The 20,612-nt window shown below is 37.5% G+C and overlaps 1 protein-coding gene across 1 annotated transcript; it reads right to left on the reverse strand.

The window, feature by feature from the left end:
* Positions 1-1,336: 1,336 nt before the first annotated feature.
* On the reverse strand, positions 1,337-18,683 carry LOC108772855 (protein Wnt-1). The gene is made up of 7 exons (XM_018538493.1): positions 18,625-18,683; positions 11,578-11,758; positions 9,438-9,561; positions 9,125-9,282; positions 2,877-3,054; positions 2,297-2,528; positions 1,337-1,538 (listed from the first exon to the last, which is right to left on the reverse strand). Exons 1-7 carry the CDS (start codon positions 18,681-18,683, stop codon positions 1,337-1,339), a joined length of 1,134 nt encoding a protein of 377 aa, XP_018393995.1.
* Between the last annotated feature and the right edge of the window lie 1,929 nt (positions 18,684-20,612).

The raw sequence follows: 20,612 nt of genomic DNA on the forward strand, positions 1-20,612 counted from the left end.
ACACCGTGCGGAGGTCTTTATTTCAATATAAATAGGACACTCGCGTAATTGCACGCGCATTATACGCGAATGTGCGAGAGCAGGGGAAAAAGTAATCGACGTGGTCTATCACCACGTTTTTATTCTCCTTTGCTCCCATTTTTTTTTCTTTTTCTCTCTTTCTCACTCTCTTTCTCTCTATTTCTCATTCTCTCTTTCCCTGTCGCACGCAGAAATAGTGAATTGGCACATCAGTGCGCGATGTCGAGCATTGCGAGATGCGTAAATATGTCACGAGGAGAAAGATCTAGATATATAAATTTCCGATGAAATCTATCACTCGATTCTCGCTATAAAAAGAATGCGCGTACTAATTATATGAGAGATATACATACAGCTATATATCGAATAAATAAATATACATATATATATGTATAATAATATATAATGTCGGAAAAGAGATGAGGGAAACTTGATGCCGTATCCTGTTTGCATTATTAATTTAGAATTCGAATCGTCAGATTGCGTGAGTCTGATAATGCAAGACGAGTGTGTTATGGACACACGTCAAGGTGTCCCTGAAATACAAGCCTCTCCTCCGCAGTACGTCCGGATCGAGATAAAATTAAACGATTGAAGGTAAATTAAAGTAACACATTCACTTTCGATGCATTAACGTTCGCGTAAGTAATGTGGCACCTGACAGTCAGACCGAAGTTACACAACAGCAACCTCGCCAAGAGTATCATTACGTTATAGAGTTGCAGTAGCAATCCCGAGAACTCCGATTGCCGCGAGCAATTTTGTCTGAGCCATAAAAAATCACTACATGATTAAAATATTTAAGTCAATGAATCACATGATAACTGAAGGTGAAGCGGACTTCTACCGCGTTTCTACTTAATTCTTATAACTAGAAAAGAGTGAAAAGTTGAACGAAGAGATTAAAGTTAATCTACATTGATAGAAATTAATGCTCATTAGGGAGCATTAATAAAAAATGCAATCGAAGTCGTTCATTTTAAAATAAATATATGTTTCGAATTATAATATAAAATTCGTCTATCGTTCACATAGCACTTCGTAGCGTTTTCGTGCTTTCTATAAAAGATAAAGGCCTCAAGCAAAAGTAAACGCTCTCTCGTAGTGCATTTTATTATTCTCACGATGTGCTGAAAATCGAGGCTTACGCTTATGTCAGGCGGAAACCGCATCGAGATGTAACGTGTCGTGTAGCCTCTCACGGCGTCAATTGCGGATATACAACGCGAACTAGCAACGAACAATTAAACGGAATACGAAGAACGATGTGAGGGCGTTCTTGCAGATAGGCCAGACCACGGAATGCATCTGTCGTTTAGTTGCACACGTGCTCCTCCCGCGTGTGCCGGCACATTTCGCACTTGACGTGACAGCACCAAACGAATCGGCACTTGCATTTCTCGGTGACATCCCGCACTCGCGTCTGATAGCCCCGGCCGCAGCACAGCAGCCGGCATCCGTCGAGACCGAGGGACGTCCGATTGCACACTCTTCCTCGCGTACCAGGAATGCCGAGCCTGTGAAGAGAGCAACAATCGTGAAAGTGCGAAAGCGCGCGATGATATTACAGCACGAAACAGAGACCTTATTCTCGAAAAATATTGCACGATTTTCTCGTACGCGATACAGACACTGTTAAATACATAGTGTCAAATTATATTCAATTTGAGTTATTTTTAATCATTTCTATAGGTTGCCAGTGGCGACTCGCTATTCCTACTCAATATATTAATTTAATTAAAACCATGGAGAAACTTAAACAATTTTATTTAAAAAATGTATTGAATTAACTCAAATTTAATTTATTATTTATTAAGTGCGTTATATAACGTTAATACGAGTTTTTACTTTGAAATTAATTACAAAAATAGATTGATTTATATTTTGATATGAAATACAAAAAATAACAAGAAGTTATTTAACTCAAGAGATTCACATGGTATTTTTTGATATCTAATAAAGAAGAATATAGTCGGCGACGTTGATGATAGAAAATTTCCATAACGTCATGTTGAACTCGCAGCTGGAAGATTCAATATGATTAACCAGGAAACTATAGAAATAACATCCCTCCGATCCTGATGTTATTTAAACAATTTTTTAAAGATTTAAATATGAAATTTTAAAGAAATTGATTGAGCTTTTATAAAAAATATCCCTTATTTTTGTCTAAAAAAAAATATTTGAAGCTCATCAAAATTAGAGAGGGATACTTCCATAGGTTTCCTTGTAAGTGGAAAGAAGCATTTTTGCGCGATGCAAGTTAAAAACCCACGTGAGATTTCTTTCGCAGTAATCAGGGCTGTCTTCGAGATAAACCAGATCCGTCTTGTTCGGCCGTTTAAGATCGGGACGTGCCGGTCTTAGCCTGGCCGGTCTTCTACCTCCGCGTTGCGCTAATCGCACCAAAGCGGCACCCTCGTGTAAAGCCGCCAAGGCGACACCGGCCACTCGGAACGATGGTAGTCTTCTCCAACACACTCGAACGCTACATGAACCAGACATACCTATCGTAACAAAAGGAAGAAGATAAAATTATTCAGCGGAGTGTAAGATAAGAAAGTGCAGATATCTCAATCGCGACGAAATAAAATATTTATATTCTGTCGAATTTTGTAGGAAGTTACGATGTGCTTCTGACTGAGAAAGAACATGTTCATTTGACTAAATTAATTTAGTTGTCTTTGTTTCTTTCGTTGAAGAATGTATACATTTAAGTCAAATATAATCTGCTTGATTTTTAAATGTCTACATTCTTCATCGAAGGAAATAGAGACAAATTGAATTAATTTAATTAAAATGAACATTTTTTTCTCAGAGAGTGCAGAGAGAGGAAGGATCTTTCCATTGCTCACCGTGACATTTGCAAACGCGCTGCATCCTGGAGCGAATGGCGCGTCTGCCGGCCTCGGTATCATGTTTCCTCATCAGCTGGCCAGCCAACCCTTTAGGCCCGTGCAGAGCACCCTCCTTCAACGGTTCCTCCCCGCTCTCGGACCATTCCCGTGAAAACTTTTCCCCGAAGTGTATATCCTGTGGAAGAGAATACACGTTTCTCATATTTTCTTAAACAACATTAAAAACTTAACGCTAAGAGTTTCAAGACGCGCCAAGAAGACTTCAGACAGACATCTGGAGTCGAATGTTCTCTAGGGATACCACTCTTTCGAATCTTTTTTTTTTTTTTTGCATCGTCTGACTTCCCTTCGTTTTGCGACGACGACCACGAGCTCAGAATGGCCGTGGAGATTAAGCGAACAGGTCCTAAGCCTCATGCGCCGAGGAGATTTCGCGCGGGTCCTTAAAGACCCCCAGCTTTGAAACTTCCGAGGTAGCTTTATGCCGCGATTCATGGTTACGAATGCACGGTACGAGGTGTATCTACAAGTCTCATGCTGAATGTTTCGAGATGAATAAACGCGTATCATTAAAGGACGAGCGACATAACTTTATCGTGATATTTTAAAAACATACACGATATCTCTTAAAGATCTTATGTTGCCATATTTTACACGAAGTAACTTTAACGTTACTTTGACATTAACGTAATAATCAAATATTAAAAAGAATGTTATAAAGAGTATAACATATAGTATTAAGATTAATATTATATTATTGTTTTTTTTTTTATATTAATATTTCTTCTAAGCGTTTGATATTTAATATTTTTTGTTTTAATAGTACCGCCTTTGACGTTTCCAGATGTTTCTCGGTACACGTCGGCAACACCGAGATTATATCGTGCCCTCTTTGCTTTCGCTGTTAGATGCTGTCTAAACGTAATCCTTCCCCTCGAGTATCGTGACTCTCCCTCTCCCTCTCTCAAGTAGCATCATGCACGTCGACTTATCGACGACAGCTCGCTGTAGTCAAGTCACCGAGGGTCTTCGATAGCATCCTGTCGGTATGATAAATAAATCCTGTATTCATTCTTGTGCGCGTCAAAATAATCGCAGTGATTAGAACTGGTGAGACAGCGTGTTTCGATCTTCCAACGTTGCTTCGGTTATCAGAGAGAAAAAAATTTCACGCACGTATTTTTACAACTAAATTATTGCAAGTAATTCGTTATTTTTCTTTTCTGAAATAGTTGTTTAGATATTTTATTTTCAGGATATTCTATATTTTAACCATTCATATTAGTTATCGCAATTAGTATTTATTAAAATTAATATAATTTAATAATATATAGTTTAATATAAATATGATTTTTTATACAAAAATATATATACAAATTATGTTAATTATTGACAAAAATAAATAAAGTATTAAATTAGTTTTTGACCTGGGAGGTATATTAAGTTTAAATAAAGTATCATGTAGTATTATTGTCTGCAAATCGATTGCGTATACAAACACTTTTACGTACAAATTTAAAATTAAGTTTAAGTAAGAAAATATGTAATTTCTATTCTTAAAGCAAAGAAATATGTTTTAAAACTTAAGATTATATTATAAGAGAATTTGCTTTCAAACGGGGAATTTGTGCTCTGAAATGGATTTTCTGATTTAAAATCACAAATTAATTTCCTTTTTGGACCTCTGGTGGCGGGCCGCCACAAGATTTCCCTCCAATGATGGCGCTATCCAACGGACTGCGTCAGAATGACAAGAAATCCGGTAAGGACGAGCGCGATGTGCACGGAGTATTTAATACTCCGTGATTAGAAATCGCATTAGATCGTGGATTGGAAATTCTATCGATTTCGAAATTATTGCAAAGCTACGATTGGTCCGCCGCATCGAGAATCGCGCGATGTTCGATATTGCGATTCTCGAACCACAGTAACGGAAAGTTTCGCGACGCGTTTTTATCGTTTCGTATCCATCAATTGTTTCGACGTTCAAAAGTAAATCTCGCGCACGAAAGATGCTCTTTTCTGTTCCGCGAAGTGTTGAATGTACATATTCACGTATGTGCGCGTCTCGTGCAACAGTCATTATGTGCCAATATATAAGGATCTCGATACTGATCACCCAAAATTTCCGTTGATTAGACGCCATCATTTTTCCAATGGAACTGTAAGAAACGGGATCGTGTCCAGGTACATATATATCACCATTCTGTGTTAATTACGTTTTTTGCAATAATTTGTCGCATTACTCTTTTTGACTATTCTGCACGTTTTGAATTTTATACTTATGATAAATGACGTAGCTACGTTCGTGTTAATTACACTTCCTTACACTCACTTTCTACGTTTTTTCTTTGATATATTAAATTTTAGATTTGCGTGAGTTACTTGTACCTTATTTGCGTTCAGGATGCTTTTTGCACTCGGAGAAAAATTTCTTTGATTAAAAAAAATTGAATCAAAGGGATTTGTGCATTGCTACGCGGTTAAAAAAAAAGTTTCTTTGATTGGATGTTATTTCTTGAAATCGAATAAATTTTTCTGATTTCAAACTTCATTTCTTGAAATCAAATAAGTTCTTATTTTTCACACAAATGTTTTCATTTTAGTTTAAAAAAAATATCAACGAAAGAACCGATTTCTTCAATTTAAATATGTTTTTCTCTGGGTGTATCTCTTCCATGCCCGAATATATTTATTCTGTTTCAAGTAAAAATGTTTTGAGAATTCCAAGCAACGCAGATAATAACAGATCGATTTCTAATATCGTGGATACAACAACTTTTGTTTGTTGTAGATAAGGTCATTTTTATGAAATGTTACCGAAAGAAACCGATCGCCGTTTCGATATCTCGAGAATCGTAATCGGTAATGAAGCGCGCCATGACAGACTCGTATCGTATCACACAGTGTTTTCACAATTGCATTTTATCCCGATTGTCACTGCACGGAAAGAATTATTCCTGAAAATTTACTCTGAAAATATAATAATCGTGGGACAGCATTATATCTCGAAGAATTTTTATTTTACTAAAATGCGTGGTACAAATCTTTAAAATATTGTATTGTACCATAATATTATACTATATTTTAAGAAATAATTCTTTCCGTGTGAATAAAAGCGAACCTCGCGTAAAAGATCCTTGCGAGTATTCCGTTAAGGTCCCAGTTGTTATGTGCATGCATGCATGTTTATGTGTGTATATTATAACGCTTTAAATATCTTACATAGTCATTGTTATACATGTTTCAGTATCGACGTTTCTACGTGGCAAGAATCATTCATACGTGGATCAAGAACCACTCCGTCTGTTTCATGCCGTTATTTTTTCAAAATGAGGACACGATTGATCTCCGATCTTATGGTTGCTGTCAAGTATGTCTTATTTTATCATTTACCGCGCTAATATTATATACATACTGAAAAAAATGTACTCAATTTTAAGAAATATTTATTTGAATAACATCGATTAAACATTTAGTTATAGTAAATAAATATTTATTCAATAAAAAATGATAGTTAAATAAAATTAATAGTTCTTGTATCAAATATTCTTTTAGAGTGAATCTCAGAGTGAAGAATAAAATCTGACTCTTAAAGATTAAAAATCGAGCCACTCTTTTTCAAAACTAACTCAATTTTCACTCTCTAGATTAAAGTCTAGAGTAAAACTTTACTTCAAAGAATTTAGAGAACAAATATTTATAAATATTATCTTTATATTTAGTAAATATTAAATTAGTGTTATTTAAACAAATGATTTATTAAAATTTAGTCCTTTTTCCAGTAAAAAAAATTATCATAAAAAATTGCTGAAATATTATAAAAATTTAGATAATTCTATTATATTACAAATCAAGTAAATTTTTTTATTTGATTTAAAAAAATAATGTTTGAACGAAAGAAACTTTTCTAGAATAGAAACTAGAATATCAAACTTTTCCACTTATTCCAATTTTTTTTGTTAGTCATGTTTAAATTTTCTACATAATTATTTTAATAGTCCAACAAAATTATTTTCACATCTACACTATATGTCTACCTAAATTTTTAAATACTTCAGTAAAATCGTTCTTTCCGTGTATGTGCAATTTGTGTCTCTACTAAAAATACCATAGTTGAATCAGTGATCCTTTTTGAGATTTGATTTAATGAGCACAAATCGCGTTGCATTTTATGTCGTATTTATCGCATATCAAATATTAATTGTTTTACGTAGTATTATTTCAATTAGTATAATAATTATATAGATTACAGTGTAATAATATTCATATAATAATTATACATATATAATATTATATAATATTAATATACTATTAACATAATTATTTCAATTAATATATATTAGATTCGGATTTACGATTAAGTAAATTGATCTAAATTGATCGCTAATCGCATTTGTTATCGCGATATTATTTGACGAACGGTTAAATTAAAAAAAAAAAAACATGAAAGTTCTTTAATTATTGTTGCATTTTACTTAATAATACAAAATTATAAACGATAGTAAAACAAAAGCTTATTCAGACCCGGTGGCCTTTAATGGCCACCCTCCTGTCGGCTGCTCGGCGAGAGAGCAGGCAAACATCATTACCTCCGAGTTCTGTGTCGCCGGTTATCCGAGGCATTTGTCCACGAACTCACCCTCGTTAAGACACATCCCCGCGATTTTCACGTTTTCTCACGCCTTAACTTTTTTGTAACTGGATGAAAACTTCTCTAACGTAATCGTCACGGTATTTTCTTAGCAAAATAGGTATTAAAACTAATTACGTACACAATAATTTAATAGAGGTAACAAGATATTAAAATGAAAGAGAAATGGTAATAGGGGAAAAGAGAGGAAGAAGGATAATTTTACACAATTCTCTGTAGAAATTCTTTTTTCGAAATACTTTTGATTTCTCGGTATGTATAATAAAATCCAAAAAAAAAAGTTAATTGTACATAATTTGTACAAATTCGCAAACTCGCGCTAAAATTATCAAATCAGATAATGGTGCATAAACCTGATAATTTAATAATGGTTGATAAATTTGCATTTTTAAGGAGAGAATTCCATAATTTATTTATATTTAGAAACGATTAATATACAAATTATTATATCATTATTAATTATATCGGGATTATTAATAATATATTTACTGGAATGAAAAAAATAATAAATATTATATTAATAAATGTTGCATTAACAATTTATTTATGATTACTAATTAATATTGTTATTATTATTAACAAATCTTGAATGTGAGATTATGTTGCGATTCAAAGATATTTGAATCCTCGATACTCTGACAGACGCGCGTATACCTAACTGCGTCTGCACGTGTCACGCGTCTACGTGTGTTGCGCGAATTCTCGTTCCTCATGCCCGACTAAGTTACGTGTCCGGATTGCAGGGGAAAAAGTGGGGTGGGGGGGGGGGATAAGGCCGGTGGGTTGTTGCAACTTAACAAGCTTAGCTCCCTTAATCCCCTTGTAAGCCGGCAATGTCTACAAGGGGTCAGCCGTTCGCATGAAACGCATCCGTTTACTGCCCGAGCTTTGTCTTCGGCTAGCATTAAAATTCGCGTCGAGAGAGCCGTCGGTGAGAGATATAAGCGGGCAAAGAGATATTAAGATAATTACTGATGCACGTGTCCCAACCCTTTGCAGCACGATATGACACGGGATACGCAACACGTCGATCGATCAAAATAAAGATATTTAATATACATTATTTAATACCAAATTGTTAGTATCAAATTATCTGATCCTTTCACTTAAGAATAACTGAAAAAGTGATAGCGCGCATAAAATAGTCAAACAGATAGATACTTGGATAAAAATCTATGACCAATATACCTATTCAAAGTCAATTCTTTAAGATTGTCTTAAATGTCAATCTTAAGATGTCATGAACCAATCATTACAGGCTGGTATTAATAAAAAAAAATCCATATTCTTATTTCAAAATCATAAATATATAATAATTATACTACTCTGTGAGAGATTAATTTATGATATTTTAATACTGTACTCAAGACAGTCTTAATACGTCATGAACCAATCAGAGAGTCACATTAACATCTTAAGACATTACTTAGGACGGTTTTAAAACGCAAGAGCGAGATACACGACATTCATAACAAATTTGTTACAGTATTATTTGCACGATGAGGAAATGGTACGGCGAAAATGACTCATCGGGCCTAGATAGGGAGGCACGTATGAGAGATATACAAAAGAATCCTCTGGTGACACTCACCTCGCTGCATCCTCCCCACTGCCAATTGTTCGGACGTCGCGCTCTCACACGATTGTCGCAGGAGCAATCGGTGAGCTCGCCTCTGGAACAGGCTCTCGTGACACTGTAAGCGACTCCAGCTGCTGATACGGCGTATATAAACGCGGCCTCTCGGCTATCTGCAAAACGCAAACGGAATTTTTTTGTCGCGCTACAAAAACCAACACCACTCGATGGTACTTGACGTTACAAGTGTATAACGCGCGAGAACAACTCCGAGAAACGACATATCCGGCCTGAACTGCGCCATGCATCAAAGCGTGTGAGTACTTACTGACTAACATGACGCCGCCAAACACGTTCTCGGGATTTTCCGGGCTGACGGAACAGTTCCATCTTGCTGATCTAAACTGGTGCTGACATTCCTCTATGGCGAGTCTAGCGCCCGCTCTAACTGCCTGCAAGCGTAAGACGGTGAAAGCTAAGAATCAAAAGAAACGTCGCTTTCGGATACTCTCGAGCGACGTTCTCTCGTATCGAGCAAGCCGCTGCTCAAACAAACGCGTTTCTTCGTTTTTAACATCTCCAACTCTATACACAGAAAGAACGATAAGTATCTAAAAATTTAGCCAGATACAAATAATTTTGTTGGATCATTAAAATAGCAATCAATTTGAGCGTCATCTCACATAATTATTTTGATGGCCCAACAGAATTATTTTCAGATCTGTATCTGTATATAGCTAAATTTTTAGATATTTCAGTAAAATCATCTTTTCCATATATAACAGATTGATTTATTATTTTTTCGTGCAAAGGATGACGCGTGATAAAAGGTCTGTTAACAACCGAAAGTAGAAATTTTGAATACTTGAAACTTATTACTGAGAATTCGGTAAAGTTATATTGTTTATGATAGAATGATAATTTCACATAGAAAGGTTTTGCTAAAGCATCTAAAGCTACAGATATTATACAGATCTGAAAGTAATTTTTTTGAACATTCAAAATTATATAGTTACGTATTTAGAACACACAAGTTGATCGTTCCTAGAATGTCAAAACTTTGTGAAACACTCGTATACTTGAGATTCCTATACGTATATAATTATTTCGATAGTCCAACAAAATTATTTTCACATTCATATCTATAGCTAAGTGTTTAGATACTTTAGTAATATCGTTCTTTCCGTGCCATTTAATGTCTTATTCTTTCCACTTGATTAACCGATCAACTTTCTCTTTATTTTATCACATCGCTTGAGAGAACACTACTACGAAAAATTATCATCTAATCTTCTAATGTCTGACTCTGATAAAACAAATTCTCGGTTTGCGCAAAAACACGACGGCATGCTTTAATAAACCGTAAATCGCGGTTAGTCTGTAGGTAGCAGTAATCGTGGATATCAAACAGCCAAACACTCCGTGAGTTATTGAAAAGCGTTAAGTCGTCTCTTAATGGGTTTGGTCGCTCGTTAAAAAATTAAACTTCGATACCCGGATTGACATTTGAATATTCATGCCCGATCCTCTTTTGTCGGTAACTTACGCTCGGAAAAGCCGTACCGCGCTGTCGGCGATATTCAAAGAGATATCGATGCCTCGAGGTTCCCCAGGTTTGCCTAGGTGCCTAGATAGATTCCTAGACGACCGTTCCCTTTCCCCTTCGCCATCCTCTGTTCACCCTCGACACGTTTTGTGCATTAAGGAAAGGTAAACGCGATTTCGGGGACGGTGTGAACCGCACGACGTCCGGCTCGTTTTTGTCACGGACAGCGCCGAGATTTAAATCACGATCGGTGATGCCGATCAGGAAACAAATTTGTTCCGCTTAAAGAGTTCATACCTACTTATTATTGTATCGCCGTAAATGCAGCGGTAAATCTTTGGATGCCGCATAACGTGTGCGTCCCGTGGCGAAAGCTTTCTCTATCCCGCAACGGATAGACGGATTACAGTCAGATTTATAGAGACGGAACAGTCGTTTGATTGCATAAAGAAACGCGGATGAACACTCTAATTGCCTCGTGAAAATTGAAACACTATAATATACAATGTCGAAATTATTTAATCCGAGAAGTCGAATCTCTAGTAGCGATTTCGCAAAATTCGGAGATTAAATTCAGATTCTAGAAATTTTGTCGGGGAGAGAAGATTATCGCGAACACGCGGCCACGAACCCTGTAATTGTACCGTGATTCCTCTGATAATGCCCAAAGCTACTAATCACGACACATTAATCCATTTATTACGCAGAGGCGAAGCGGCAGCCGTCGAAAGCTTTCTCAGAAGCGAGTCGACGACGACGAAAAATTTCGGCCAGCCGAAGGCCGATGTTCGGCACGCGGTCGTAGGTCCTGCGAATCGAATTAGCCGCGTGCTTCTCCGGGCATTAATCCGAGAGAAAGAGAGAGAGAGAGAGAAAAAGAGCGGCCGCGCGAGGGCCCCTCGGGCCGCTACGAGGTAAATACCTGCAGGACGGGTGGCGAGCGGGAGCATATTGCCTGCTGCTTGGCGGTCAGGTGCGCGTTCTTACAGTTCTTTTCGGCGCTCGCCGGGCCGATCACACCCGCGCCGGCGATCTGCGTCTGCGGGTCGATGCCGCTCCCTTGGATCGGGCCGGATGTCAGCCTCGGCTCCAGCCCCAAGTACCTATAAACCAGAACACGCGCCTCGTAATAACGTAATGACGGTTATATCGAGTGATTAATTTAATTAATTCCACGCCTCATTGCACGCGGGTTAGGCGCGCCGTTAAATAATGGGTCGTCGCGAATGAACGGCGCGTTGAACTACCACCCTTGTCTCTACTTCGATTTACAGATACAGCAGTATCGTCGATCGATGGGTACATTGTCGGTTTCTAATTATTATAGTTGAGTAATTACATCGATAATTATCGACGGAAGAAAGAAGAAGCACTCCAATGATTGCGTTTCAATTTCTTTCGAGGCGTTATTGCATATAAGTACGATTGAGATGCGTGATCTCTGACGAGCGCATTCTTCCGCGAGCAACCGTCGCCGAGCTCACGGTAAGACCCAAGGCAAGTCAGCGTAAAGAACGAGAGAACGCGGTAGCCCAAGGTAGTAGTTAGTGCAGGAAATTAAAACGGTAAAAATAACAATTGTTATATTGAACAAAGAATTTTTCAAAACTGTGATATAAATAGAAAACAAATAGAAAATAATAGTCCTAAACGGCCCTAAAGCTAGATCTCTTTAAATAATTCGGTGTGAATTTATATACTATATTATACACTATTTGATCCTGCAAACTGCGTGCTGAATTTAATTTTCAACTTTCAAGATTCTTAAGAGAAATTGCTATGTTTGAATAAAGAAGCTTGATTAAATTGATATTACAGACGTTGAAAGTACAACTGCATTATTCGCAGCATCTGCTTTTGACATTATATATTTATATATATATATGAGATATACCTACATCTCATATAAAGAAAAAGTCTAAAAGCATAAAAATTATTAAAGCCAGTATTCATAGTCCGTTTTTATTTCAGGACCATTTAAGTAATGCTCCAAGATGCTGATGCGGCTCCCTGATTCATGACATCTTAAGATTGTAGAGACAATCTTAAATATAAGAATCAATAAATACCGGCCTAAGACTTCTTTCTTAAAATCTCTTATTTCGCTCGTTTCCTCGAATTCAATGGATATATGCGTTATGGATCATCTCACAATAAAATACCTTACGACGATACACAACGGTAGGAATCGCCGCGCGCGAGCTACCGACACCATGAGATCTCGCTCTCTCCGCCGTGACGAAACACCTATAATTAGAGCAGGTATTCGGGTGAAAATTATAGAGAGAGAGAGAGAGAGAAAGAGAGAGAACGCAACGGGTCCGAGAGAGGATGAAACACGGAGGGTAAAATGTGGACAGGAGGGCGAGAGGGGGGGGGGGGGGGGGGATATTTCTTATTAATTAATTAAGGTACCGTATTGATTCAATTCGCATTTTCCTGGTTTCTAAATATTTTAGTGTAAATGACTTCGCTATCGATTCTTTCGAGACGATAACAAGATATCTACCTATATATCGCGAATTATCTTATTGAAATTATATAACGGTGTTTCGCAATCTTCTTTAATGGGTACACGTGATGTCAATTTTTCCTTTAATGAAGACATGGACGTCGTAATAATTCGTGTTACGAGCGATTGAAATTATAGGGTATTCCTCGCAAATTACATTTCGTCGAGAAAAGATAATAAAATTACAATCTTAAATTAATTTCAAGAGAGTTTTGCTTGGACACACAGGGCCGTGTTTCAGCTTTCGGTAAATTTACGCGTTAAGTAAGTCTGGCAATCCACGCAAGTGATTGAGTAATCTCGCTGTACTTACCTAACGTGTAAAATTTACCAAAAGATCAAACAACCAGCTCACCAGTTTTGCAATAGAATTAAATTACAATGTTGATTTCCTTAGCGCATGATTGTGACGTGTGTGATCGTTAATTCGATAAGTTAATCCAAGGATTGATTTACCGATAATTCATGCTGGCACTTACTAGCAATTTCATTAAATGTAAATCGCCCAGTCTGCCTCGCTTTCTTGCCTTGATGCTTTTAAACGCCTGGCGATCTCGTTCTCCTAAAAGCCTCGAACGCATCGGCTCCGCATTGTTTTCAATTCTTTCGGCTCGAGGGGTTCGATTAGTAGCACCGTTCAGACACGAGCAAAGCTCGTTTACACGGTAAATCTTGATGAGAATCGAGGGTGTGGCTTTAGGGGGCTCGGAAGCGCTCCCAGCTGCCCTTAGGGCACCACCGGGAAAGAGAAGATGGTCACGGTGTATCGATGAAAGAGCGAGGTTCGTTCGAAAAGTGGCTAAAACGCACTCACTATTTAGAATAATAGTTACCGTCATCGATACGCGCAATAATTGGAAATGTAATCATACGATCTTGCGTAGCGTATCTCCGTTCTATCCCTTCGAGGCACAATAAAAAAACATATAATTTCTTCACTCATTTTGATCAAACACTCTTGCAAGAGACTGTGAGATCTCTGACTACACTTCCAGATATCTTTATCATTTAATTTTTCTTACGATAAAAATAATTAGAACAAAATGCATTGTTTTATCTAATAAATTATATATTAGCACTTGAAATAAGAACATTCGATACGAACATATTAGTGCAATTACATTTTCACCGACAGGAGTAAGCATTTAAAAAAGATTACGGAACACGTTGTAACCACTTCATTCACCGATCGTTATACTTTCGTTTTCATCTGTTGCCCGTTTTCTGAAGCATCCGTCAGTCGTAAAGGAACTGATGATAGTTCGTCCAGGGTGCATCTTTCGTAGGGACGGTGCGTGTAACGTTTATTATTTATTTGCGGCCGAGAATACAGACGGTGCCGGCATCAGCAGTCAGCAAGACTCGTCAAGGCTCCGTCGACCAGCTATTTCAGGTTTGTTTGGGTACGGTTTACGGCCCTTCCGAGAGCGCGTTTTACGGATACTCAACGACCGCGAGTCTAGTCTACCCCACCTTTTCGGTGTGTTATCTTGTGTACTCTTGAAAATGTCGCTGGCTTTCCTCGTAACCGGGATTACCGTCGCTTACATGAGGCAAGATCGAAATATTCCCAACAGACGGGTTCGATCGCGATGACGAATTAGGAGCAACAGCAGGAGTGGGACTCGTGTTTCTGTGGCCACATCGCAAGAAACGGTATTTACGATGAGGATGAGCTTCTCGTCAAACAGTCGAGATTTCCTCCGCTAGCATCCCTGATCGAAACAGTCGCCCGATATTGCGGTCCGTCCAAAGTGAAACGAAGCGCACGCTATATTTCGCGTCTCCTCACGAGGAGAGACACTTGGTATTCAAATGACTCTTTTTATAAAAGCATCGACAAGTGTCTCCGCACTGTCTTAACTATATTGTAGTTCACTAGTAATGACTCGTGTATAAGAGAAAAAAGTGCCACATAACCGATATTGACATAACCAATAGTGACAAAAGGATAACTCGCAAATCCTTTAGCGCCTTTGATAATGACTCGTATAAATGAGCACCATTTTGATCCGCCATTTTGAAATTTCGACCCTGGATTCGTCATTAGCGACCCAAAAATCTATACAGATAAGTTTCCATGTAAAATGCAAAATTATTCGCTCTAATTAGTTTTGGTATAAAACGTTGATTTTTGGGTCCACCAATGAATTGGTTAATATATCTAATCATTGATAACATCGGAGAACAAATAGAAATTAAATTTGAAAACAAAAATACCTTGCAAAGATATATCGTCAAGATAATTACATTAATGCTATATATTAAATATTTTTTTTAATACATTTTCAATCCTCCATCTGTAAACTGAATCTTTCTTTACAAACGAAATTTTACTCAAATTTTTCCGAAATATAGGACAAATTTGATTCTTCCTCCTAAAGCATCTTATTAAAAAACTATCAGGTAATAGTAAAATTCATTTATTTTTTGCCATCTCTTATAAAATGTTTTGTATATTGTGTAATAGAGATGACAAAAAGTAAATAAATTTTTTTATGATTTTTTCCACATTGTTTTGGAAACCTGGAACATCGTAAAAAGACTTGGATTGCAGAGAGTGAAAAACGTGATTGCAAACAGAGAGTTACATTTATATCAAATTGAGCGTTGTTGATAGTCTATTACTACCGTTAGTTGTAAACCCTTTGCCCTTTCTGTTCAGATGCTTTAGATTTGTCTTCGATTTTATCTTGTTTTGATAGCTCTCTCTTTCTCTCTCTCCTCTTCAATTTTCGGAAATAGCATTCCGAGATACGGACGAGCGACGGTAACCAACAGTGTCGTTAGCGGAAGCGGCTGATTGTTCGGACAACCGGTATAGTTTTGCGGTGAACAGAATCGATATCGGGTAATCGGTTAAAGCGGTCAAGGACGTAACGGCCGGGAAAAAAACGATGGGGAAACCATTACTTTATCTTTTATCCCTACAAGGATTGGCTCGTACTGACCGAAAAATTGGAAATTTTGTCCGATGCAGCGAGTACTTTAGAGGTTTCCTTTAATATACTCAGAATCAAATAACAATAACAGAATTTTGTTGTATCTAGTTATATATGATATATTTCATACATTTTTCACATCATTTTTAATAATTTTCCATTTGTTATCCTTTAAATCAATAAAATATTTTAAAACTTAAAAAAAATTCCTTTGAATAAATGAGATTCATGTATCATTGGAAATTAAGAGTATATATTCTTAAAGAAATACACATCGAACGGTTGTTTTTTAAATCATAATTCTGTCAATCAAAAGCTGTTTTGGTAGAAAACCAGCATCAAAATATACACAAAAAATTGCTCCGAGTGGAAAGGAACAACGCGTACGTCATCGAGGAGCGGAGAAACGCACACACAAAGAACAAAGGGGGTGATAAAAGCAATAAAAGAGCAATAAGGGAGAGGGAGGCAGAATAATTGCACAAAGCGCCGATATACGAAAGAATGAGAAATCCATATTCAGGTTCGCTTGATGTATCCGGCCGCGAAGGAGAACCGTCGAGCGGTTTTCTCCTGTCCTATTCATGGCCGAAGCGGAAAGAGAGCTTAGAGACAAGAACGAGACGAGAGGAGAGAAGCGATCCCGCGGGGTTCAACGACGACGGCGAAACAACCGCGATTATTATATTATTACTCGAAAGCGGGTATCGCGTTGCCGTCATAACCACGTCGGGGCCGTGCTTTGTTCGTGTGACAGTGATAGGGCCCATTTATGTCGAGAACACTCACAGCCGCCGATATAATGGCCGGATAAATTCTACGAAAGCCTACAATACGTCGTAGGTACGTCTCGTCGATATTAACCCCCTCTCCAGAAGAACGACGGAGGGATACCCCATAGGGATGAACGGGCGTACCGTTGATGCGAGCGCCGGCACACGATCCGAAACTTCGCCTCATTCTAATTAGTATCGATTACAGAAAGGAGAGTCCCTCGTTGCAGTGCCGCACGTATATACGTACCCCTCGTGCGTTGGCGTAATACAACCGACGAGGGGAACGGCCGCGGTGGCATACGTGTGTATGTATTCGCTTGAGGATATTTACCCGCAGTATAATTTTTCGATCGCGTCAACGGATTGACTTGACCTCTGTGGATTGGGAAAATGCTGGGAAGGGGATCTCTCGACAAAAGGAGACAGACCTACAGCACCCCCGGGCGTAACGTTAGGGGGCGCTAATTAGGGTGGTTAAAGTACAAATGTTGTGGTTGCATGGTAGAGAATTTTCTTTAATGTTTTCAGTACAAGTTGGTATTTGAATTTAAATAATTATATCCATTTTTTGTTTATATAATTTTCTCTCTCTCGTTCGTTTAATTAGATGTATATTATTTATTTTTTCGTTAATCAAACGCGTCATTAATGTTTCGGACGTTTCTCAAATCCATCGTTATTGCTATGGAAATAACTCGCGGTAAAAGTTAAAATTTTCACAATCAGTTGGCATTAATCGTTCTAAATCAATCACGAAAACAGCAACACGAGAACATTTATTCTGCAAAAGTGCTCGTTATTTATCCGTCCTCCTTTCGCGTCTTGATTCGCGTAAACAAATGTGCGAGCGTGCAGTGTGTCAGTAAGAGATTGCTTCCGCCAGGCAAACTGCCTCCAAGTTCGTGACAAGGAAACGTTGGCAACGGTCCCTGTTCTTGATGAGCTTCGGACATGTAGAAAAGCTTAAAATATGAGACGTATATTTTTTCATACATACTTCACCGTAGTTTTAAGCTTTCGGATTTAATCCACGAGATATACCGAGTCTAATCGACATTCCAATCTCTTGGTCGTATCAATAAAGTATATTATACATATATGGAAAAGAGAGAGAGAAATATAAAAATTTAGTGTTTTATCAATGAGGGAGTAATTACTTTTAGGGTGCGTTCTACTTAACGTTCGCAACGATCGCGTCTATCATCTCTATCCTTATTTAATATTCGATTACAAGAAGGACAAAATGATACTCGCTAGCGTTGCGAACGTTAAGTGGAACGCACCCTTAATGTAATCGTAGGACAGAGTCCCGAAATTATTATAAAATTTATATGAAATTCTGATGTATATAATCCGATAATTATATATTAGATAAAATCGTTTATTTATCAAATGACTTTATACATATAATATAACGAAGAAAATTATTTATCGCACATCAGATAAAACTATATAAAATCAAATGTAATCTCTGGGAGACAATATTTCAGCTAGTGATTGATATCATTTTACATAATTGAATGAAATTTAAGAAAATTTTTTAGGAGTTAATTTACAGAAAATGTAGGTGCACAGAAGAATAAAAAACGTATAGTAAGTGCTTGACATCAATAGACATTGGAAATAAAGCGTATTTCACATCGTCACATTATTTATTAAAAAATCCGTGAGATGTCGTCACCGATAAAAATATCGTTTCGATAAATCTCTCTTGCACGCGGTACATCAATCTGGCTTACGTTCTCCGACCCAATACGGATATCCTCATAGCCGTAGTGCGAAAACAGCCCTCCCCCATGTTGGTTCAGGCTTTCGTTGCGCCGGGTTAAGGGTCGTTCACGCGTGAAACAAGGAGCCGGCGAGTGCCCTGGCAGGATCTTAACGCTCGGTTAGACAAATGTTGTCGGATACAACGATGGTTGCATTAGCATATTGCGCCGCACCATGCGATTTGCATTTCAGGATGCTCGGTGAAATGGTAGGGGAAACGGAAGGGAAGTGGGAGATGATACCCGCGTTTTCCAACTACGGCGTATTGTCGAAAGTTAATGGGATGTGTTACGTGACGCGATTATATGGCCGATCGTTGAACTCGTCATTCGAAGTCGCATTCATCAATGAGAAGAATTACGACCGCAAACCGACATTTTCGACGATTGCTTGTTAGCTCGACAAATGAAGCGTAATGTCGTAAGACTAACGTAAGCTGTAACATATATAAGAACAACAAGTGACTTTGAATCTCTTCTTCCTCGTAATTGTGATTTATGGGCAGCCAACTCTCGGTTTCGGATATAATCCTTTTTCTCAAGAAGAAATATAACTCGGCTTCGCGAAAACTCATGTTGCGACGTGCTTGGACGCGCTACTTCGCAAAAGGAAGACGAACGTTGACGCGAGGAAAACGCTGTAACGAGCGCTGTAAGCGAGTAATTAACGCTGGGAAACCAGAGCATAGTCACACGTGACGAGGCGCCACGCACGCTTGATCTGCAGCGTCCGTATGATAGACGCTGCAGCCGACTGAAAATAAATCAAAGCATATTCTCGTAAAGCGCTTTGCATAGAGGCCTTCATTTCAAAGCAAAGAAGAAGAAAATGTCGGCAATCCTCCATAAATATCCCATCTCTGCGTACCTCTCTCCAGCTATGTTCAAAAATAGTCGAGTATCCGATATACGTCTGTATAAGTATTCGCCATAAATATCAATTTGATATATACTCTTTGATTGTATACTGCCCTTCTTTATTAATATGCCAGTCGTATCGTCGTGTGTGGTTCCGTGAGTTCATGCATGTTGTAAGTACTAATGCTTTGCTCACTTTTATTTACGATATAATTTATTACAATATAGATACACACACTAATTATAATATCTAACAGTATACTTGATAGTAATATTTTTAATACAGATTTGTCAAAATGTATAATATATAATATTTTTCAAAAATCATAAAGCACTGTTTTACGGAAAAAAAGATTTATTAAAACAATTACAAACTGCATTGATTCAGCAAATCTACAGCCGTAATACGAGCTAATTATTTATTATACATTAGCTAATTTTCTTTGTTAAAGTAGCAAAATTGTATAGTTGAATAAAATTAGTAATTAAATAGATAATTATATATGGTGTAATAGCATAGCTAATTTGTTAAAAGGAGTTAATGTTTTGAAAATTATATATAAACAAATACATAAATCAAAATTTTTAACAAAACATGCTGGTTAAAATGGCACGTACTTTTGCTGCTGTAACAAAAAAGCTTTTTACATTAGCAATTTTCGTTATAACAAAGAATTAGCAGAATTTGCATACTGCGATCATCATTTACAGACATGGTTTCTTTATTGAACAATCGAATTTTCTTAATTAGAAATGTTCAATTCGCGCAGCAAGCTATTAATTTTACTAAATCACTCAATCTATTTTTTTTCAAGCTTAGATAATTTTGCTTCTTAATCTCCATCTACTATAATATTATATATTTGCACCACATGTATTTGCGCAAGAATGTTTTACCAATTGACAGAGTATCTATGAGCGCCCTAATATTTACCTTTCGAGGATCTTAATTTTACTTTTTTCTCGCGCGATGATCGCAAACAGCGGGAGCATTTCCGCCCGTACATATACATTTTACCATTCGTCTCGAACGTAGGTTTGCTATTTCTGATCTACGCACGACGGACGTCGGTACGTCGATCTCTCCGGTTGCGTCAGAA

The sequence above is a fragment of the Cyphomyrmex costatus genome, unplaced genomic scaffold, assembly GCF_001594065.2.
Source record: "Cyphomyrmex costatus isolate MS0001 unplaced genomic scaffold, Ccosl1.0 scaffold193, whole genome shotgun sequence".
NCBI classification, from domain to species: domain Eukaryota; kingdom Metazoa; phylum Arthropoda; class Insecta; order Hymenoptera; family Formicidae; genus Cyphomyrmex; species Cyphomyrmex costatus.